The sequence below is a fragment of the Lissotriton helveticus genome, chromosome 2_1 (assembly GCF_964261635.1).
Source record: "Lissotriton helveticus chromosome 2_1, aLisHel1.1, whole genome shotgun sequence".
In the NCBI taxonomy this organism is placed as follows: Eukaryota; Metazoa; Chordata; class Amphibia; order Caudata; family Salamandridae; genus Lissotriton; species Lissotriton helveticus.
Window position 1 is genome coordinate 1,064,658,494 of NC_136059.1, and position 24,430 is coordinate 1,064,682,923.

The following is a 24,430-nucleotide window of genomic DNA, read 5'->3' on the forward strand; positions in this document are numbered from 1 at the left end:
TTGACATTGACATGAGCTTATTTTTAACATCACAACTTCTCCTATCTTCCAATTTGAAAGCCCAGCTTTATAAGACCATTTTTAGTGTATACTTTACCCCTGCTAAGTTGTTTGCATGGGGAAAAAGAATAGACGATTCTTGCCCCAGGTGTGGGTCAGGGCCGGCCACTCTGCCACATATGCTTTATGATTGTGTTAAAATAACATCACTTAAAAGCATGCTGTCAGGATTTTGGGAGGGGGTATTTGGGCACAATGTGGCAGGATCCACTACACTTTTCATTCTTGGCTATGATAGTACTCTGGGGCTAGGCTCGGAGGAAAAATCATGTCTTTTTGTGGGGACAGTGGCATATAGAATATTATTGCCAGCACACTGGAAGGATGCTGATCCCCCAAGCTTTCAAATGCGGTTAGCTAGGTTTTTAGGGGTGTATAATCAAGAAAAAGCCATCTACTCTACCAGAGGGAGACACTCTAGACTACACAGTAACAAGATCTGGTCACCAATTGCGGCCTGGACAAGGGATGTAAGAAGGCTGTGAGAAAGTCGTACATGCAATAAGATGGTTACTCATGATTCTTGTTGATATTTTCCTAGGACTGGTACCTTTTTCTATTAATCATGAATGTATTTATATATTTATTCATTGATATGTATTGCTATTTTTCTATATGTATAAATTGGAGTTGCTTGAATAAACAAATCTAAAAAAAAAAAATCTTTGAGCTGTTTTTCTGATCTGATGTCTTGCAGTTTCATAATAATAATGTCTTTTGCTGATCTTACGTCCTGTATTCTCACAACAATAATGTCTACTTAACTTTGGTTATCATTTCTCACAGATAGTATGTGTCTTTGTGAATAAAAAGCTATGCCCTTTCTTGAACCACACTAATCGCAGTTGTCTATCTCCTTGGGAGTCTTTTTAGTGGGGGGCAGTGACTTGCAAGTTGTGAGCACACTACTACTGCCGCCTCCTGACCTGGAACTGAAGCCCCAATACCTCAGAGTCAGTCGAGTGCTGTCCTAACACGCCTGCCAAAGCTACGTGTTCGAAACTATTCCCGCTGCTTCATCCAACAGCTCACTGTGCCGCACGGGACATATGGATGCCCTGCAGCACCCTGTCCTGACCTAAAAGAAACAAAATTTGCATCTGCACCAGTGAGAACTTCTAGAGACAAACAAAAACAGAATGAGCGGGGAGGGGGAAGTGTAGGGGAGGTGGCACTTCATATTCAAGCAAGTGAGTGGTAAATTGGTGCTTGAAGAGGCAGCGGTGCCACATAACATAAGAAATTTAAAAAGGGGCAATGCTAGTTTTACACGTCATCATGAATATATTTCACTCAGTTGAAGAATATCAAAATCTGAGTCATAACCCGTCTGGAAGTCTCAACAAGTCATATGTTGGTGTTTCGTGGAAATTTAATGCTGGAGAAAAGTCAGCCAAACAATGAGTTAACTATTTGATAAAGATTGAGGCAAGACCTTTCTTAACCATGGTTAAAGGCAAGGTTGCATAGCAAAGAGTAAGTTTATTTACCATTTTATGTCGCAATAGGAACTGGAATGCAAATAATGGAGTTACTGAAGAAGCACAAAGTTCCTTCTGACAAGGCGAGGATAAGGGATGCCCGCAGAACTATTTAACTACAACTCAAAATACGTCAAAAGTGACAGTCTATCTACATTTTACCTTAGTAGAAGCTGGTCTCTGTCAACATGCAGTGGTTTAAGACTTCTGGTTCGACAAAGAATGGGACAAAAAAACTCAAGGAAGGGACAAATAAAACAAAACAGTCAGGTGATTATTCTGTTCCACTGGAGGCAGGGTATCTGTCAATCTAGATTAATACACTGTGGTAACACACATTTACATAAGGTATATCATATATGAAGAAAAGATATATGGAATGAGTATGCAATGCATTTACATGAACTGAAAAAAAAGCCTTTTAGAACAGTCAAAGTACAAGAACATAGTCTGTGCTTTCTTTTTATATAATTCACAAGCTTGAAAGGGTGCCTTTCTTATTTTCTAAAAGTTAAGGATATTTTTACGCCCATGCATTGACTGGTATTATACTTTTTTTGTGGGGGAGGGGGATTCTTGTTGGAAAAAAGTTGGTCTGCACTGCACACAACTTTACATCAGCTGTGTCCAACCTTCAGCATCAGACTAGGACCTATTGAAGCAACTGGAACTATGTTCTCTTGCTTCTGTCTAGCAGCTATAACTGGGATTCACAATGTGCAACTCACACAGTAAAATGTTTACTCACGATTCAGCCCGGTGCAACCCCCAAACAAACCGCAAAAGAGCAAAGCTGGCAATGCATCTTTTTAAAGCTAAATATTTTATATATGTATGAATTTTGATAGCGCCCGAATCACCCTGATAGGGGTATCTCTGCGCTGTGTCAGCGTGCTTCAGCCAGACGAACACACCTCAGAAGAGATATGTTTTGAGCAGTTTCCCGAAATGCAGAAGGTTTTGTTTCTGGAGGGTAGGGGCATGGTAAGTAAACGCTCTGCCACCCATGCAGGCTTTTCTAATTCTCGGGGTGCAGAGAAGTGACTTCGATCCTTGACGAAGAGGCCTGAAGGGAATGTACCTTGACAGTTTGTTGGACAGGTATGGAGGTCCCAGCCCATTAAGAGCTTTGAAAACGGTGTAACAGATCTTGAATGTCACTCGCTTTCCCACTGGAAGCCAGTGGAGTTTGTTTAGAAGCGGGATCGATGCAGTTCTGGGAGGAGCATTCGTTACTAAACGGGCCGCGATGTTCTGGACTATTTGCAATTTGTCCAGGGAGGCCTCGTTGGGCCGAGGCCAACAATGCATTGCAATAGTCCAATCGGCTTAGCACTAGAGCTTGCATCAGTGTTTTTCGTGTGGAGGGTGGTAGTAGAGGGAACACTGTTCCAAGAAGACTGAGAATGTGGTAGCAGGTACCTGAAGTGGTGGTGGCGTGTGCTTCTAGCGTAAGCTTCTGGTCAATGCAAATTCCCAGATCCTTGACCACTGTTTTCAGTGAAGGTGCCGGGCCCAGTTTCTTCGGCCACCAACTAGGTGACCAGCTAATTGTCGCGCCTCCAAACAACATAATCTCCGATCTCTCTGCATTCAATTGGAGGACGTTGGTCCTCAGCCATGCGGCAATGGTCTTCAAGCCTTCTGAAAAGATGAGTTGGGTGTTGCGGCTGGTTTTATCGAATGAGAGTAAGAGCTGGGTGTCGTCCGCGTAGGAAATGGGACTAAACCCAAGGGTCTTCATTCGTTTGGCCAAGAGAGTGACGTATATGTTAAAAAGGGTAGGGCTCAAACATGAGCCCTGTGTTACTCCCTTGGTTACTTTAGTGGTCTTGGATCTAAAAGTGCCTATAGTGACTGTTTGAGTTCTGTCCGTTAGGAAGTCTGCCAACCACTTCAGTGCAACCCCTTGAATCCCGATGTCCTGAAGTCTCTCCAGTAGGATTTGGTGCGAGATGGTGTCAAATGCCGCCGATAGGTCAAGCAGCACTAGGAGTGCTGCCGGGCCCTTGTCCAGTGCCATTCTGATGTTATCCGTTACCTCTATCAAGGCAGACTCTATACTGTGCTTGGCCCGGAAGCCTGACTGGGAGACATTTAGGCAATGTGTGGATTCTACAAACTCAGATAGATACCTGTTAATGTGTTTTTCTAGTAGCTTACTTTGCAGGGGGAACAGAGAAATGGGGCGGTAATTGGACAGTTCATCTAAGGGAGCTTTGAGATTTTTACGGTTTGGAACAACTTGTGCGGCTTTCCATTCAGGAGGGAGTCTGCCATTCCTCAAAAAGCTAATGAGGATGAAGCAGATAGGGGTAGCGAGTTGTTTAGCAAATTGGGAGGTAAGTTTTGCCAGGATTACATCTAAGGGGGACCCTAATTTGACCTTATTAAGCAAGGATTTTACCTCTTCCGGGATTTGTGATGGAAGCAGTGCAGTTGTGCGGTGTTATTAGAGGTTGGTAGGTGTTCAGTAGAAGAGTCATTATAAACATCACTAGCTGCGGTTATTTTGTGGTAAATGGTGTCAATTTCTGGATGCAATAGGTCGCTACGTTGTCACATAGGATTTGAGAATGGGCATCTACAATATTGCATGCCTTAGGGTGTGTGAAGGACATCAGGATTTGGTAGAGAGTCCTTGAGTTGTTGCCGGACAGCTCTAATTGGTTGGCGATGTGTAGCTTGCGTGTGGACTTAACATTTTCATGGTACGAGGATAGAGCAGCCTTGAAGTTCTCTTTATCCTGTGCATGGTTTGAGTGTAGCCATTTACATTCAAATTTTTTACATTGCCTCTTTTCTGTCCTCAGGAGCGGGGAATACCAACTGGTTTGAGAGTGTTTGGGAGGGTGGGTCTGTTGTTTTAGAGGCACCATGTAATCAACAGTGGATTGTAGGGTGGAATTAAAGTGGGCTAGCTGTACTTCAACACTATCTTTGTTTGTATCGCTATTCCAGGAGCGAAAAGAAGTTTGAACCTGCTCAGGGGTTGTTTCTGCCATTGTCTATACCACCGCGTGGCGTGGGTTACGGGGGTTGAGTGATTTTTAGGCATTCCTTGAAAATCTATCAAGGAATGGTCTGTCCAAATTAGAGGACAAGTTTCCCCACAGATGATATTGGAGGAATTAGTTAAAATTAGGTCTAAAGTATGACCTGCAAGGTGTGTGGGGGCATGGTTGATCTTCAAGGGGTCACGGTTGGTCAGATCTGCCAGACAAGTTGAGGCGTCGATGTTGTCAGCATTTTCACTATGGATGTTGAAATCACCCAAGAGTAGAAAGTTTTGGGTTGATATTGCGTGTGGGGAGATAAATTCCATCAGTAGATTAGTAAAATCTGACAATGGGCCTGGTGCTCTATATACAAGGGCAGTGATAGAATAATATAGATAGAGATAGTGATAGAATCCTTATATATTATAGCTATACCTCCCCCCGCCCTTCCTGGCCTATCGAGTTTTTGGATTCTATAGCCATCCGGGAGTGCTACTGCGATTGCAGGGTTAGAGGAGGGTTTAATCCAGGTTTTGGTCAAAAACCCTATGTGGGGTTTGTTTTCGGACAAGAGATCCCAAATGTCAACAGCGTGTTTAGGAAGGGATCTTACATTGGCCAAAAAGCAGTTCCAGCTTACATTTGTAGTCTGATTCTGGGCACGACCTTGTGGAGTACTCATGCAGTGCCTCGGTCTCCTTGTCAGTTCAGGAGGTGTGCAGTGCCTTAGTGAGTCTTCTAGGGCAATGCTCTGAAACCTACAGCTTCTGCATGTGAAAGGCCCTTCTGGATTTATGGAGAGAGAAGGGGGCAGGTATATTAGGTGCTCACAGGGGTTGTAAGATTGTGTTTGATCTGTAATAGATCGTCTCGTGAATATGAGCAGCGGTTGACCCTATGGTAGGCATGATCTTGAAAAAAACTGGCAGGTGTCCCGGCTCCTGGCGACATCCAGGTGTGGACGAGCGCAGACGGGCTTGCCTTAAGCGCGCCCGCTGCGCGCATCCGTGGCGCGCGTCTGCTGTGCGTCTGCTGTGCGTCGAGCCAGTCATGGATTAAGTAGGGAATCGGGCCACTAGACCGCACCCTCCATTTCCCGTAGCCCCCGGAAGTAGCCCCGGGTCACTTCCTTCAGCACGATCTACCTCCAATCAAACGGGACAACCTGTGGTGGAACGGGGAGGAGCGCTAGGAGTGCGACTGAACGGCAGGTTAAGGTGTGGAGATCAAGAGGCAGGTAAATAAAAACACAGTATACGGTATCAAAAGTAGTTCCTTTTCAAAAGCAGTTAGTAGCAAAGTGGTGAAGTGCATTAAAGATCAGGCTCAATGTTGTTGCAATACCGGGTGTCTAGATAGCATAGGCTATGCAGGTCAGGCTATGTGCGCGTCCGCTGCGCGTCGAGCCAGTCATGGATTAAGTAGGGGATCGGGCCACTAGACCGCACCCTCCATTTCCAGTAGCCCCCGGGAGTGCCCCGGGTCGCTTTCTTCAGCGCGATCTCCCTCCACTCAAACGGGACAACCTGCGGTGGAACGGGGAGGAGCGCTAGGAGTGCGACTGAATGGCAGGTTAAGGTGGGGAGATCAAGAGGCAGGTAAATAAAAACACTGTATACAGTATTAAAAGCAGTTCCTTTTTAAAATCAGTTAGTAGCAAAGTGACGAAGTGTACTAAAGATCATGCTCAATGTTACTGCAATACCGGGTGTCTAGATAGCATAGGCTATGCAGTTCTGGCTATGTGCGCGTCCCTACATTGCATTACTACAGCTGGAACAAACAAGCATTGGCATAGCCAATAGGTCTCGCCTTTGGGACCTTATAAGTGTTTAGCCATGCAGCACATTATCCTGAGTGGTTCAAATATATTAAGCCAAAATTGGAATGTGTAGAAGCTCATGGCATTGGGAGCAGTGTCGGATAGCTTGCAGTGGTGGTGATGGGGAAGCCAAGGGAAGCTCACAGACGTGAGGAATGTGTGAAAGCTTGCGACATTGGGAGCAGTGTCGGGTAGCTTGCAGTGGTCTAGGAGAAGCTAAGGGAAGCTTGCAAAAGTGGGCCCGGTAAGCAAAAATACAAAATCATTCCCAAAAAGAAAAAAAAATACAGATTCTAGGAGAGTCAGCAGCACAGTCCCCCTTGTGTACCTCTGATTAAGTGATTTCCTCCTCTTGTGTTTCCAAGACAGAGGTGGGCACAAAAGAGCTAGCTTTTCACACCAGGGAGCTAGATTGACACCTCACTGAGATTAAATCACTTGCAGGCAAGTCACTGCTCCTGCTATTGGTCTCAGGCACCATGTGAAAAGGAACAAAGGCAGCAGCCAGTGCCGCATTTCACTTCAGGCCACGCCAGGCCAGAACAGCAGAGCGCAGAAGGAGAGAGTGAGCATCAGGAAAGCAAATCAGTCAACTGCACAGGTAAAGCAATTACTAGTTAAGTGAGAAACCTTACAACGCAAAGCAAATGAAACCAGCAATACCAATAGCATTCACCTTGTTCAAATCTACACAAGCGTCGTTAATCACACGCAGCAGGTGCCCCAAGAACAGAGCTACATGTTTAAAATGTGCCATATGCTGCATACAGGGAGAATGTAAGCACGTGTCAACCCGCAACAGATGCATTCCAGTGTTACACCTCTACGAGACTCCTGTGTTCACTGTTTGGGACCTGAAGTCATGTACAGCCTTCCTCCCACTTACACTCATGCAAGTTTGTATTTCTAATGTGCTCCTGTTGTGATCATTTGATAATGTCTCTGGTAAAGCGCTTTGTAAAATTACAAAAATAAATAAATAAAATAGAGATGCCGCGGCATCTCTATTTTATTTATTTATTTTTGTAATTTTACAAAGCGCTTTACCAGAGACATTATCAAATGATCACAACAGGAGCACATTAGAAATACAAACTTGCATGAGTGTAAGTGGGAGGAAGGCTGTACATGACTTCAGGTCCCAAACAGTGAACACAGGAGTCTCGTAGAGGTGTAACACTGGAATGCATCTCTTACGCTCACGTTCATTGATCCGCGTGTTTCTGTGTGGTGTGCTCACCCTCACGGTGTGTGCGTGGACTGAGATGGGGAAAGGCACGGACAAGACCTGAGCCCCGAGGTGAGTGAGGGTGAAAGACACAGCTTAGCAGAGTAACAGTAAACAGAGACAGCTACAGTGACCTTCGAGGAGGTTGTGAAAGAGAGGGATGAACAGTGTGGGAAATAGAGTGAAATAATTAGAAGAGAAAGAGAAGGCCTGTATGAGAGAACAGCAGACCTGCCAGTAAGTGCCCATGTGGGAGAGGGAAGTAGTAAGAGGTAAGAGAGACTGGAAAACAGATAGACTGACTCAAATATATGCAGAGGAAGCTCTAGAATTCAATGTATTGCAAGCAAGAAACCACTAAATAACCATGCGGGTACACAAACGCATGCACAAATACACAACCAAACACAGAAACACACACGCAATATTTCACACAGACAAAATGCATAGGAGTACAGTCACAGACATCTTTACAAACACACCATCTCCCCAATATTGTAGCAGCTACAATGACATCTTCCTCGTACACGCCATACACGTGCATGCACACATGCACGCACATGCACAAAACACCCACATTCTGACAGTATATCTCACACACACTAGTAAAATAACAACAATTTCATCTGTCTCTCTTTCACACAAGTGGTTTTGTTTACGCGCAATTGTACAGAGCATAACCTGCTAGCCGGAAGCAAACACAATAAGTGGGTGTCACTGCACACTTGATACAGACTCTGAGCCATGACTCGATCTAAGATTACTATTTAGTTCTCAAAAGAGTAAAAAGCAGATAGTAAGGACATGCGAGTTGAAAGGCTCTGCACCTGTTATTATGTGCTCAGCTCATCCCTGCACGTGCTGGAGTTTTCTACATCTGAGCGTCACTCGCCGTGAACCCAGAGGAGTGCAAGAGCATGGTGCCCAAAACAGTTAATGCTTGGACTTGTGAGAAGAAAAACAACCGAAAAGAATAAACACACGCAGCTCCCCGAATAAGGTGACTTCTGCAGCCGTGCTACGGAGAACGGGAGGGGGGTGAGAGCATTGTGAAGATGGACACCGGCCGCGAGCAGGCAAATGCAAACAGCTCTTTTCAAGCACTCGTGCTTGTGCGGGCATCCACCTTTGCGGGAGAGAGCAGCAGTGCCAGCCATCTGTTTTCAATTAGCGTGGCGTGCCGCTGGTTGCTCCCACAAAGTGGATGCCAGCACAAGCAAGAGTGCTTGAAAAGAGCTGACCAATTTCTAAAGCTCATCTCCTAAAGGCGAGACTTAAAAAAGAGTGGGAGTTGTAAAATGACCAAAAAAATAGGTCTACTTGGTACTCAGCAGCAACATAGCTGTTTACTGTATGGCTTACTTTAGATGCAGTATGATCCTCCGTAAGAGCTATCCTTGATCATCATTTGTACCTTATAGTCCGTTGTTGACCATCAACAGATGAACATTAGGGGTGACTCCTTTAACAATCTGCAAATCTGCCTCTGTGTTTTTACTACTCATTTTTAAAAGATACAACTTGATCTGTGAGACAGCGCTACCTCTTAGCCTTACTTATGTGAACTGACATTCTCTTCATTAGAAGCAACCTAAGAGGCCATGTAGGTATAAAAAGCTGTGACTTGCCTGTCGCGGCGGTCGAGTGATCACAGTCTGGAAATCAGGCCAGGAATCCACCAGAAGTTCCAAGTTGAATGGGTTCCCACGGTTGATGTGGAATAGTGTACCGTAAACCTGCGAAAGAAAACATAAAAAGGTAGAACACTACTGCAAGAGAGGAAGCTATAACAATTAAAAAGGGGGAGTGTGTATTTCCATGTAAACATAACATACGTTTCCATTCATTCCCGCCATTTAACTACACCATCGATTCTGCGGTCCCTGAAGAAAGATCTCATTAAGTGATCTCACTAATATTCTTATGATTTGAAGCACAAACACCAGAATGCAATTGTTAGACCTGTCATCACTGGGGTGGCCTTCCCCTAAACATTTTGCCTGCTACCTCTACTTTTTAGTGTATTTTTTTGTTGGCCTTAGAACCCTGAGCACTTTGCCACTGCTGACCAGTGCCACAGCCTGTGTGCCTGTCCCCTAAACATGGTGACATCGGTGTGTATTTAATTGGCATATTTAGTTTATTTCTAAGTCCCTTGTAAAGTGGTATACCATATACCCAGGGCCTGTAATCGAAATGCTACTAGTGGGCCTGCAGCACTACTTGTGCCACCCACATAAGTAGCCTTTCAACCCTGATTTACAAAACAAGGCTGAGGCAACTGAATTCGCACTTATCAATCCTAGTGGACTTATTTTAACACAAAAAAAGGTGGTACACAGATCTGGAAGTTCAGCCCTTCAACTTCCAAACAGGAGCAAAAACTCCATTAATTAATTACAAACGAATGATCAGCACTCACCATTAGTTATATAGGGTATATGTGGATCACAGGTTTAAATTAAATAGTGCACAGACTCCATTGATGTTTTTCTTAAAAGGGATTGCTTTATTCACTTTCTTCTTGTTCTTTTCAAATAAAACTTTTCTTCCTTAAATCTCAATGTAGCCACCGTGATTCGTCCCTTAACAGAGACTTCTTCAGGGCTTTGGAATATATTGGCATTTATGTTGGCTACAGATATTGGTAGACCTCCAAAGTCACAGCGTGCTTCCAAACGTAACCGTTTCAAGGTGTCAGGACTATCTTTTAACAAATGCCTAGTGCTGATAGTTGTATGGTATCTTGTCTTTGTGTTCGTCAATCACACAATCCATTTAATCGTGCCATTGTCTGCATATTAATATATCCAAACATGTGTAGCCATCGAAACCCGTGAGTATGGTATCCCACAAGCAGCATAATATGGCAGAACCGAATTTTTAAAAAGTTCCTTTTTAAGAAAAACTTCAATGGAGTCTGAGCATTATGTAATTGAAACCTTCTGTGATACATATATACCTTACATGACTAATGGTGGGTACTGATCATTCTTTTGTAATTAAGTCTTTCTAATCTATTTTCGGCCTGCCATTGCAAGGCCTGTGTGTATAGTTTACAGCCACATTGACTTGGCTTTTAAAACCACTTGCCAAGCCTTAAACTGCCCTTTTATTACTTATGTTACTCCTAAGGTAGGCCCTAGGTAACCCTAAGAGCAGAGTGGTGTGTAACTAAAAGGTAGGACATATACTTTTAAGTTTTACATGCCCAGGTGGTGACTAATAGCTAAATTCTTTTTTCACTAATGTGAGGCCTACTTCTCTCATAGGCTAGCACTGGGAATTGCCCAAAACACCTGAAAGCTGTAATTCCTGATCAGAAAGGAGTAGCTCATCATGTTTCAAATCTTTGGAATGGTAATGATAAATCCTCTTTACTGGTAAATGTGGATTTAACATTACTCTTTTAGAAATGCCACTTTTATAAAGTGGACATTTCTATGCTCTTACTGCTCTGTGTGCCTTGCAGCCTGTCTCCAATACATGTCTGGTATGGCTGACAGCTGCACAAGAAGGGTGGGTGAGATAAACAACTCATCTGCATTCGTCTACATTTTGATAGCTCTTCCTGGGGAGAAAGAAGGAGGGGGGCGGATACACCTGAATAGGCAGTGTCTTGTGTCCCACACAAAGGGCTGATTACATCCTCCCCAGAGATAGCCTGGAAGAAAGGACTGAGATGAAAGGGGATCTGTGCACTTCAAGGGCTTGCTTTAAAGTCACCCACATTTCAAAGGCACATTTGGGTATAAGAACTGGGGCTCTGACCCTACCAAGACAGTACACTACTGGACCCGTGAAGAACTAAAATAAATAAAGACTGCTGTGCTACAAGGGTTGCCACTTTGCCTGACTGCTGCTCTGAAAGCACTTTGTTCTGCTTTGCTGAGCAGCCCGGCTGCCTGCTTATTTCTGCCCTGCTGAGAACAAGGACTGGACCGATCTCACTTGAATCCAGAGTGACTCCAAGGGTTTCCTAGCTTGCCCCCTGTTTCTGATGTCTCAGGGCCATCAAACCCTTCCTACAACCCTGCTGCTGGACTCTGCCATCTATGAGTCCTACCCTGACTTAGGTGCCAATCCAGGTCTGGACATTAGAAGTGTGTTCTACGCTATTCTGCTTCAAAATCGACGCAGTACCAACTTTGCGCTGATCGGAACCGACGCAGTGCCCTCCAACTCCGACGCAATGCCGCTCTGAGGACATCTCTGCACGGCTCGATGATGCTGAGCGACCCGGCTGCGAGGTTCGACGACGCATTACCTCCCCAGCTCTTTGCATTGAGTCTTTGACGTCAACGCTTGCTCCATCCAAGGTACTTTGTCAGCGGCACCTGCGTGAGACCTGAAGCCGGCCTGAACTTTGGAGTTGTCCCAGTCTAGCACCACCTCAAGTAACCGCATAGAGCTATTGACTTCGAAGCACTATTTTTGGATTCTTCTTTAAAAATTCATATCTCCAGTTCTACTTATTGCATTTTTGCCATTTTGGTCTTGTTTGACTCATAAGAATATAATCTATTTTTTAACCATGAGTGGAGTTTTTTTTGTGGTGTTTTCATTGTGGTACTGAGTGAGTGTGTTGCACAAATACTTTACACATTGTTTCTTTTGATAAGCCTGACTGCTCTGTGCCAAGCTACCAGAGGGTAACCACAGGTTATCTTTCATTGTGTCTAGCTAGAGTGGTGGTTCCTTCTTGTACAAGGTGCATACCGTGACAACTAGAAACGCCACTTCTAACAGCAATGGTTTGTGTACGGACAATCCAAATCGAAGCGCTTATCGTCAATGAATGGGATCCATAAGGTCATCCTGCCATTACTAAGCATGTGTGATGTGGTGCTTGTTGGAATGTGGAAAGGTGCCCCTTTTCGCAATGTCACCCACATTTGTTTTTTTTAACTGATGCTGCTGGTTTTTTTTTAACTCTGTGCATTGGGACTCTGACCCCTAAAATATGGTAACATTGGCTAAGTCCCAAATGCCATATTTAATTTTCCTATACAGTCATAGCATATCTCTACCAGATAGGGGGTTAGAGAAGGTAAGTAACTTACTCATCTGATAGAGACTTCTAGCCGCAGATTCCTTACCTTAGAATAGATATCCAAGCAATACCTCCCCGGAGGTGGCTCTGCAAAACAATTTCATACCAAAACGTCCTGCAGGATCAAACAGGCTACCTGCTCGTCCCAACGGACCTGACTGTCCAGGCAGTAGTGCTTTGTGAACGTGTGCAGAGTAGCCCATGTTGCTGCCCTGCAGATGTCTTGGACCAGTACCCTTGGGGGTTGCTTCTTGGCTAATGGGTAGCAGGTTTTAATTCAGAGCATGATCCATCGGGAGATGGTCCGCCTCTGCATAGCTTTTCCCTCCTTCGCTCCGATATACCTCACAAACAGTTGGCCGTCCACCCAGAACTCTTCCTTTTGTGGTCAAAGTAGAACGACAATGCTCTTTTTGGGTCCAGTTGGTGGAATAATTCCTCTTTATAAGAGGGATGTGGTGGGGAATAAAAAGGACGCACAGTGATAGACTGGCCTTTGTGAAAGGGGGTGATGACTTTCAGCAGAAAGGAAGCTCTCATTCATAGAACCAGCTAGTTTGTAATGATGTTTAAATATGGAGGTTTGTATGACAAAGCCTAAAGCTCACTGCCCCTCCTGGCAAACGTTATTGTCGCCAGGAAGGCCATCTTGATGGTAAGGAACCTGAGGAGGTTGTGCAAGGGCTCAATGGAAGCGAACATCAAGGATGTGAGGACTAGATTAGGGTCTCACTGATGTATGATGAAGGGAGAAGGAGGAAACAAATGTTACAAACCTTTCAAGAACCTATGTATAATAAGGGGTTTGAAGAGGGACGGCTGGCCAGGCAACTGCAGAAAGGCTGATTTAGCAGAAAGGTAAAACTTTAAGGTGCACAGAGCAGAGTCCTGCTGGGCAAGGGAAAGAATAAAGAGAAGAATCTGAGAAATGGGAGCAGAAAGGGGTCAACCTGTTTTTCTGCACATCATGCCACAACCTTTCCCCAAAAAATACATATACCAGTTTATAGGAGTGGCGCCTGGCTGCCAGAATAAAATTGCAGACTTCTGACGGAAGGTTGAAAGTGGTCAACTGTCGCTGCTAAATCTCCAATCAAGAAGGCAGAACGTTGACAGGTTCGGTGGGGAACTCTCCCCTGCTGCTGTGACAGAAGATCATCCTGAAGAGGCCGCCTGATCGGAGAACTGATGGCCATGCTCACCAGCTAAAGATACCAAACTCTTCAAGCACAGTTTGGGGTCACAAGGATGGCTTGGGCCTGATCTTTCTCTTGGCAGGAGTGGAATGGGCAGAAAGACATACAGGAGGCCTGAGCTCCACTCACGACTAAAAAAAGCGTCTCCAAGCGAGAGCAGCCCTGGAAACTCCAGCACGCAAAACTGCTGACATTGCACGTTCTCGGCGCTGGGGGCAGATTTAACCAAGGCTCTCCCCAGTGCTGAAAGGGACCTTGAACCGTCATTTGTGATTGTGATTCACTAGGCAACGTCGGCTGACTTTGTACGCCCTGGCGTTCAGAGAGTCCTCCAGGGTTTGAACTACCATGGAAATACCCTGACGTTCCAGCCATGACCAGAAAAGCAGGGTCTCTTGACAAAGGGTCCACGACCCCAAACCACCCTGTTTGTTGCAGTATCACACGGCGGTGGTGTTGTCCGTGAATACCTGCACTAGTCTTCCCTTGATGGAAGGTAGAAAGGTTTTTAATGCCAGCTGGATCACCTGGAGCTCCAGAGGGTTGATGTGGAGCCTAGATTCCACCACAGACCAAAGGCCTCTGATCTCCACCTCTCTCAGATACCTGTCCATTCCAAGAGTGAAGCATAGCCGGGATAGGGGAAGACTGGCACCCCTGATCTCCGCAGAAGAGCTGCAGCCACCACCATCACCTCAGTGAACACCCAAGGGGCACTGTTAAGGATTAAAGGGAGCATGGCAAACTGAAAGTGCGCATGGCTCACAGTGAACCACAGGTAACGCCTGTGGGCAGGCAAAACGAGAATGTGAAAGTATGCGTCCTGCATGTTCAAAGCAACCATCAACTCTCCCTGGAGCATTTTGAACTTCTCATTCTTGAGGAAAAAAATCGAAAGGGTGCAAGTCTTGGATAGGATGAAGGCCTTCATCCTTCTTTGGGACCAGAAAGTAGCAGGAATCGAGACTACAACCCACTTCGGGTGCCGGCACCCTCTCTATGGCTTCCTTGGCCAAGAGAGCCATCACTTCCTGGTGGAATAAGGCAATATGGTACTCCGTCAGCCTGTCACAAGCAGTTGGCTTGGAGAGTCACGTAGGGGAGGGAGCAGCCCCTCGGACAATTTGAAAAACCCATGGGTCTGAAGTTAAAGACCTCCAGGGGGGCTGGGGATGATGTATCCTGCTTCCCATTGGGTGCCCATGAGGGAAGGAAGGACAAACTATAATGGTTTGGAGGCAGCAAATGCTGCGCCTGACTTCTGGCTGCCCGACCCACGAGGTCAGTGGGTACGGCAACCTCGGCCCCACAGAGGCTGGGAAGCTTGCACGTTGTTGTGGCTGGGTGGGTACAGGCACAGTTGGATGCTCCTTCCTTGACCACGAAAGGAGGAAAAGGCAGATAGGGGGGTGGCGAGGGGCCATTGAAAGGCCCAACGACCTGGCAATAGCCCTGCTGTCCTTTAAGCACTCCAGAACTGAATTCACATTGTCTTGGACTGGGGATCAGAATGGGGAAGCGCTGGAAGCGTTGGAATTGGGACCATCACCGGAGAAGGTTGAGGTGGTACAACCAGTGCAGGTCCAGCTCCATTTATGTATCCTAGAGGTCTGACCCACGCTGAGGCCAGAGCTGCCGGCGTGGAACCAGTATGTGCCCCTTCTGAACCCGCAGGCTCAAAGGCGCACCGGCGGGCATGGGCCACTCAAGTATGAGGCAGATGACCTTATAAAACTACTGGAGTTGAGCGGGGAAATATGTGACATTACAACGCATGCCATTACATCGCATGCCGCTGCAACGGCAACCTTTACCCTGACTTTCTGTTGGGGGAGCGCTGGAAGTTGGAATAGATTTATTTTCTATTCCAACTCCAGTGTGTGCAACAGCAGGGAAGGTGTTGGAGTTAAATCCAACACCTTCTACCCACTGCTGCACACCTTTTTCGATGCAACGGCTTGCAATGTAATGGCATGCATTCTAACCGTTGTGTAGTAAAGGCTGTTTCCCTGAGTGGGGTCCTTCTAACTCACGGAACCTCAGGGAAGCACACAGCCGACCCAAGAGCTGGCTCAACTGCGGAGCCAGGCCTTGGGGTGCATGGCGCGACAACCGGTGCAGGTCTTTGTGTCGTGGTCACCCTCCAGGCACCAGAGGCAAACAAGATGCTGGTCAAATACCGCAGAGGCTATTCCAAATGGCATGCATCCAAATTGGTAAGCAGCCTCAGCTGTGATGACAAGGTCAAGTGTTATGAATCCAAATGGAAATGTCCTGATGGCAGGCACTTGATTAGTCCAGCGTTGAAACACTTACCACTTCTCACAGTCATTAGTATCTCATTAATGCGCGGCAAGGACATCGATCATCCCAGATGCTATCATTCAAATCTCTAAGATCCACAAACATGCATAACTTTCCATTTTTTTTAGCCAGTACGACAGGACTAAGCCGTTCAGAGGCAAAAATGGGGTCTACAACCCCCAATTCACACAACCGGTCTAACCTGTCCTTCAGTTGACTTCCTAACGCTAAAGGAACATTACGTACTTTGCGAACCTTGCGGCAGCTCCCTTTTTTAAAACGATGTGGTATTCACATCTTTTCAAACATCGTAACTTTTGAGCAAATAACCACCAAACTCTAACACTCCATTTACTCAATTCATTAGACTCTAAGAGTAACACTTGATCGAGATGGTTAAGATCCAATACAATTCCCAATGAGTGTTACTCCTTCCAACCCCCAGTAATGCTTTCTCCTTTTCTGCAATGTACACTTTACCAAATGCCTGCCCGTTCTTGTATTCTAGCTTGGCTTCAAAGTAACTTAACACTGGTGTTGGACTTCGCCCTTTTTACCTGAAATGTTTTGCTTTTCACCCCCATCTCCCCATTAGAGGATATCTCCCCCATGGTGGAGGAATAAATAGGCCATGTGTGGGGTGAAATGCCATAATACATGCTGCGCAATGGCGTGCGCAGACTGACTTTCACTGTTTAAACATGTCACTTTTAAAATGGACGCCATTTCTGTGTGCCTGCCTGCCTGTGCTGGGGTTGCCAGTCTAGGTGTTGGTTTCCCAGCACACCTAGATTTTGGAGGGAAACCTGCACCCAGGGTGCTTTACACCTCCCCCTAAACTAGTTAGGACCAGTTTCCCCAGACGCTTCTAGAAGCTTCTGGCACTGTCTGGTGGGTGGGGTCAGGGGCGTATAAATAGGGGGGCAGTGCCACCATGTGCTCAGACAGAGCGTGGACTTGAATGAGAGGGGACCTACTGCCAGGAGGTACCGCCACATGGGCCTGTGTGCTGGCCCCTGTACCCAACTGTAACCCCTCTGCTGTCCACAGGGCCAGTGAGAGCCCGCTGCTGGAGTATAGACTGCTGTACCAGGAGGAGTGCCACGTTATGGGGGATGACTGTTCCCAGGAACTGCGGCCGTGTTCTGAGTGCCCACTGACTGCTGATCTTGCCCAGTAGTGCCTGATGCTCTCCTACCTAGCGCCTTGTGAACGCTACCACTGGGCTCTGCCTGCTGGCTAGCGCCTGGAGGAGAAGAGGGCTGTATATGTGTTGCCCTGGAGAAGAAAGAAGCGCTATATTCCAATTGCCAGAGATGAGGAGCTGACTCCTGCAACTTTATCCCAGAAGTGACTGTGCCCCAGAGAGAGGTGAAGAGAGTGGGCACTATACTTTAGTTGACTGTTTCCTGCCTGCTCCCCTAGCTCCTTGTGGGCACCAATTGCTTGGATGCCAGGAGAGAGGAGCGCTTCCACACCCAATCTGCAGCACTGTGCTTGGTAGCGCTGGATGAGTGCAGCATTTGATGTGCCAGGAGAGGTGGAGCGCTGTATTTCTAGTCCCCCGTTGCCTCTGGCAATAGCAGGAGCCTACCCCACATTTTGCCGCCCTCGCTGGTGCCCACCCCACTTTGTGCGTGAAAATACAGAGGGTGCCTACCCCGCGTGTTAGTGCCCTTTTGCGGGTGCCCACCCCGCACTAGTATATTTGAGTACAGCGGGAGCCCACCCCGCCGGTCTGCACCTCTGCGTGAGGGCCGCTGCACTGCCGGTGGCGACCCGGAAGCTCAAGCCTGGTTGTGGGCTGGGCTAGTGGAGCCGGCCCCCTATTGAACTCCCGGGTCCCAAGAGGGGGCCAAGGTGAAGCCAGAGGAAGTGCTGCCGAGGCAGGTTCCCCAGGTGCAATGGGGAGCCCCGCGGGCTGAGTCGGCAACGGGAGAATGAAGGGGCGGGTCCCGCCGAGGCACATGGCCTGGGACCTGCCCCGGAGGAGAAGTCGCTGGTGCCTTCCCCCGTCCAGAGGAATCGGCTGCCCCACAGGAGAGGCCCCAGACTGCTGGTGAGTGGGGAGCCAGTGAGAGCAGTGTGTGGGCCAAGGCATCACCCGAAGTACCCGTGTGCGGGTGAAGTCACAGCTGCCCCGACTGGTAGTGGGCAGTTGTAACAGGGGCGAGTATTGAAGTTTAGAGCCCAGCAGGGGGCTCCAACAGGACATTGTTCTGGTGGCCACACAGCGGCACCGCAGTTGCGGGCCGCTGCATTGTTTTGGGGCAATGTTGAGTTGGTAGCCCCAGAGCGTGGCCCTGTCGTCCTGTTGTGAGGTGGGGGGGGGGGTGTCGGGGCACAGCCGGTGCCCGCCCCCGGTGCCAGTGTGCAGTTGATTCCTGAGCTGCCCCACGCAATAGCGGGCAGCTGCAGCGTGGGCAAGTCTGCGGACTCCTGAGTCATTGAGAGGGGCTCCAGAGGCACTGTAAGTGCCAGTGACTTGGTGGGACACAACGGCCCCGCTGGACAGTGGGCAGTTGTAATGCTGGGGCAAAGTTTATTTAGAGAGTCCCAGAGAGGGGTTTATACCTGCCCAGGGTGGTAGTGTACAATGCATCGGTGGGCTCTACTGACTATGTTTTAAGCCCCATGAGTATGATTTAAGCCTAAGAATAGGATGCATTGCTGTTGGTGTTATGTGCAATGTGGCTACCCGGTTGGTGATACCCAGACTATTGTGATGTACGCTGATGCGTTATCGCACGCTCCTATGTTGATGCATATGTTAATTTGGTGATTCGTGCCCCTGATTATGTGAATGTTACTGATGCTAAGGAGATTATGCCCACAGGTTTCCACACCTAATGCTAATGTGGTGTTACCAGGGATGCACCAGTATGATAATATGATTAGGCCCAATGTACTACCTGATGGGATTTATGCATGTGATAATGCCTAATATGTTATTCCCCAGGATTGGTGCAGAATCTGTTTTGTTAGGCCTACTGCTGCATTTATGCTGGTTTTCCTTCCAGGCCTACGGCAAAGGTGATTGATGCCTCATGATAATGTCTCATGCTAAGGTCATGTTTTCGTTCTATGCCTAGGTACCATTCACGGTTAATGCATCGACGCCCACAAGGTTGCCTAGTACCGGAGGGGTGGTTTACGCCCTAAGGGTGTCGCTATGCTCACAGGTAGCTGCATAATGTGTTTTCATGCATATTGAGACACCTCATGCGAGTAGGCCTAAGGCCAGGTGACTATGCTAATGCCAATGTGCCTTCTGCGAATGTTATGCCTAATCTAATGTGATTTAAGCCCACAGGATGGTGCCTGAAGATATTGCTTCTGAGTTTATTGCAATGTTGCCGATGCTAACCTGTTTAGGCCTAATGCTCTATGTTAATGATAATTATGCCTACGGTGAGGCCTCCTGGCCTAGAAGCCTGTTTTTCTTTTCAGGTCTTATGCCGACTGTGTCCACACCTACTGTGATGCGAACGGGGTATGCCTAATGTTCACATGTTGATACCCACTCTGATCTAGGCTAATGTGAATGTGCTAAGTCCATTACTCTATCCGTAGGTACGGACTGGTTACAATTGTTAATGCTTATTAACTTTCATTTATCCTTGGACTTGTGAAGGTTCTGGCAGCGGCCCGATTGGCCCTGCCTTGTAAATAGTCCCCTTGTGTAAATGGTTACCTGGTGCCAGTTGGCACGGTGTTCATACCCGTGGTGATACCCTAATGTGTTCTGCATAATACATATGCTGTTTCTCACCTAAACTGGTGTGGTCTCTTTTTGTAGTGTGCCATGTGTGTCGCCTGTGTGTGCTGCGCGGATGCTTTACACATTTCCTTCGGAGTTAGGCCCGCCTGCTCTGCACCACGCTACCCGTTTCTAACAACTGTTAATTTATTACCACAGTAATCTTCCGGTTGCACATTTGTGGGAATTAGGTCACAATCACTCAATCTTTGCCATACTGATTTATCCACAGAAGTGTACCGTGAACAAAAATCTGCCCACATAAGCACTTCACCACCATTCACCTTAAGCGAACACTCAGGTGGACGGTATATCTCACACAATATAGCCTGTTGATTAGTTATTACAGACACTCCCAAAACTTCTACTTCACTTTCTTCAGACTCTTCATAGTTACCTAATCCACTCTGCAGTTGTTGCCTAATACAGTTCATCCCACATCTTTTCCCGTTATTGTTCATCATCTTACTGAAACAGGAGAAACATCATACTTCATTACATTCATAGCATCTTGCACTAATGGGCGGATACGTATTGGATTCAGTCAAATATTTTCCACTTCCCAACCTATAACAGTGTTTTCTTCTAACCACACTAGGTACATCTGTTGAGTTCTTACTCACAATAACTTTATGTTTCTTATGTACAGAATATTGCAAAACGTTCCAGTCTTCACCAGCCCCATGCTTTGACACTCCGTTTGGTTGACCAATATTTAGCTCCTTACCATGACAAGAAGTATTCTTCATATGCCAATCTAAACTGATCATTTTTCCTAAGGGAGGATCTTTCAATCCCAGGAGTTTCTCTTGGGCCTTCATGTTGTTTGTTCTACTAATCATTTGATCTCCGATTATTTCCTACCGAAGATCCCTGAACCTACAAGAAACTGTTAAAGTTCATAGGAAGCAATTGAGTAGTATGCATCTTATCTAAGGTAACTGGGCTCAAGAGCAAAATGTGTGCCTCTCAACAATGATGCTAGTTTTGTTCCGAAAATTATCCTCTTACGCTCTTATCCTCTTACCCGTCATTGACGTCAGATCCTCCTTCCTCCTCCCAGTCTACCCCAATCGGTATAGGAACAGGCAATGTCTTTAACACTTTCCTACCTTCTACACCTAAACTATGTTTAAGTGTTGTATGTTTTCTCTTGGCAACAAAATCATCTCCCCCTTCACCTCCAAATAGGTGTCAAAGGCCTTCCTCCAATCCCTCTATGCCATTAGGCGATTTTTAGGCTCTAGTAAAAACATTGGTGGACCGGACATTGCTTGCACAGACATTATGCCAATATAACTTCCCTAATTTCTGGTAGAGTCAAAGAACAAAACAAACAAACACAAATAAAGTAGTCATCATAGTCATAGGAATATAGAAGTATCCTTGGCCAAGATCTTCCAGTAAGAGCAGATTCTTGACGACCTCACCACATCTATCTCAAACAAATTACAAGTAGCACACTTGCAGTCCCTTTTATATTATCAGTGTTTCCTCAGTCCTCTTTCTATTGTTCATGCAGGAGCAAATGATGAGACATGCATGATAATGATGCGGTACATTGGGTTTAGAGTAACTGTGTATCGCTTGTTAGTGTCTGCTGTCACCAAGCCTTTTGCATTTTGAAGGTTTCCACAATTCATTAAGAAGGGGAATGCCTTCCTGCAATAGAACATCGATGATTGGAATCACAACTCAGTCTTCGATAAGTATATAGCGGACGCGAGAGCACGTTACCGCCTAATAGTCAATCATTGTTGGGTTTCTCTTCCCTAAAGCACTCTGAGCCAACACGGTGAATCAAGGGAACCATTGGTTCAAAGGAACAAAAACTGCTACTGAAGACGCTGTGAAAATCCGGAAACAGGTAAGTCAGACCGCACAAGCTTGGGTCCACTGGAAGGCTAGAACAACAAGCACTGTGCATTGTTTGGGTGCGGCTTGATAGCTGCCCACCTCCAGTGACTCGAAACATGTTCGCTGAGTATCACAGGACAGCTACATGATATTGGCGTGTATTTAGAAATGGCACTGGTCTCTATGCTGTCGGAAGTCTGCAAGTGTGTGCAGTGGGCTGCTGTAGAAGTGAGGCAAGTGTCTTTACCCTCACTAAGGCTCTGCATCTCTGTACTAATGGCAGGGGCAAGAACCCTGACAGTCCTTCCACCCAGAGCCCCTCCCACAGGTTTAGGTTTAGTAGGGTATTTACGATGAAACTGACATATCAGAATGCCATGCAGGTTCCCATGTGCAGTCTTCTGGTCTGTATCCTTTCCAATCTACTAAATAGAACAGCTTGTTTCTCACCCTTTTTTAATCCAATATTGCTTTAATCTCGAATTCTGATTCATTGTTAGCCAGCAAAGTTGGTAGTTTATTTGGGAGTATGTTCCAGGGATGACTGGTTTCAAAGGTGATGCGTGGAAAACTGGATGTATCCGTAATGTTGGAGGCAGTTCTAACTTCATGCCCTCTGTATGTACACAATATCATTGATAGATTGTCCCTGATGTGTGTAGTGGCCCTGGCTTTCTCTTTCTTCTGTTCTAATGACTCTTGTGTTAGAAAATCCTTGCTGGTGAATATTGCTCCTTGAATGCGTTCCAATAAGGGGGTGATATAAGGAGACTCGTTAGGCTGTTCTATATAATCATGGCCTTAACGATAAAGAGCGTCTGCCTTACCATGCCCAAGGTCAGGCTGAATTTATATTACAAAGTGATAATCATTAAAGAATTGGGTCCAACGTAGCTGACGTGTGGGAAATGCCCGAGCAGTCTTTTAAAACTTAAGGTTTCTGTGATCAGTCAGAATTGTGACAGTACGCTGGCTTCTTAATAAGTAATGCCTCTATTCGTTGAAGACTTTCATGATTGCGAACAAGTCCTTATGACCCACTGCGTAGATTATTTCTGCTGGATTTAGTCTATGTGAAAAATAGGCAACTAGGCGTACTTCTCCTTTAGCGCGATCCCTTGTGAAAGTCTCCCTCCCACTGCTACTTCTGAAGCATCTGCCTCCACTATATAAGGTTGTGTAGGGTCAGGATGTCTTAAAATGGGTGCATGTACAAAACATTTCTTAAGATTTTGGAAATCTTTTTCTGCCTCCGAATTTCACTGAAACTTAACACCGTTCCGCAGCAGTTTAGTAAAGGGAGAAACCAATGTGGAGAAATGATCAATGAATCTCAGATAAGTTAACAGAGCCCAAAAAAACATTGGTCTTCTTTTACACTGTGGGGCGAGTTCCGCTGTACTATGTCTGTGTTCTTCCGGGGGTCCATTTTGATGGACGGTCCGCTTGAGTGAGGAGTACTCTCTGCCACTTTTGGTAACAGACTACATATTCTGTTAACCTCCTGTCCTGATTTGAGGATTGCGTGGAAATGAACGTCAAAAACGATTTATTATGCTGAGAAATCTTCTTCTTGAAGTACGGTTTATATGGTAGATAACTAGGTGGACGAATATTTGAATAGCCCTGAAGAAGTCAGAGATGGGGAGGCATCACAACTGACGAAACACTTGTTGGCTATAGATGATCTGAAGAGAGTCACTTGTGATTGACAGAAGATTTTATCAAACTTCAAGAATAAAATCGCCATGAGAAAAGAAGATTGACTGGACTTCTTTATATTATATGTGGAGTGGTGCTCACGCCATTTTACAATTTTCTTTACAGGACTGGGTTTCTGGTCCATACCTGGGGATACAAGTGGCTGTCCCCGTCCTTGGAAGCACACTGTGATTGTTGTATATATCTAATTTGGGGAATACGTGAGTCATCTTGTGCGCAGGAAAAGCCTTGCCATTTTTCCATTTTCTTTCCTGAAACCAGTTTCTAGCCTTTCATCTAAGTATTGGTTTAGATGAGGATTTTCCTTTTCCGCCAAGGCAAAAATCAGACTGCAAGGTGTTTGTGTAAATCAATACAAGAATGAAGAGGAAGTGTTGTCACCTTTTTTTGTCCCCCACATCTTTGAATACTCTGTAACAACGGGGTAAGACCTACAGCATATCCGCACTAGAATCTGTAGCACCTAGAAGGAAGGTCTCCTCCAAAAGAGGTTTCCTACAATGTGTATTACAGTAGGCAGAGTGTAAGGCGAGTGTCCATTTAACCCAATCAATAGCAGGTTTATGGTCTGAAGCCGACATATAATCAAGAAGGCTTTAAATTATGGGCTTTTATTATATCAAACCGAACTACTGTCTCTACATGATTCCACTGTAAGGCTAGAGTCAAATCTCCTGTGTAGTGGATGATAGGACCCGTGGTTGATTCGCTCCCATCGATGGTTCTTACCACTTTGGGGTTCTTCCCAGGAAGACACAGAATTCCATGTTTAGTGGCTAGATCAATATCTAAAAAGTTGCTTGGGGCCCATTAATCTACCAAAATGCATTTTTTCATTGATGTAGATCACCAGTCTAACTGAGCGCATACGTAGAAATGTTGGTATTCCTGGTCTGAACCAGTCTGTGCCAATGTTTTGGAGACTGAATTGGTGTTAAGGCCGAAAAA

At 46.1% G+C, this 24,430-nt stretch overlaps 1 protein-coding gene across 1 annotated transcript in view; it reads right to left on the bottom strand.

Moving 5' to 3' along the window:
- LOC144818443 (glycine N-phenylacetyltransferase-like) overlaps positions 1 to 24,430 on the bottom strand; it is a 224,123-nt gene that overhangs the window by 137,622 nt on the left and 62,071 nt on the right. Inside the window, exon 3 of the mRNA XM_078675864.1 lies at positions 9,219 to 9,326. Coding sequence (XP_078531990.1) covers positions 9,219 to 9,326 — 108 coding nt within the window. The remainder of the gene's footprint in view (positions 1 to 9,218; positions 9,327 to 24,430) is intronic.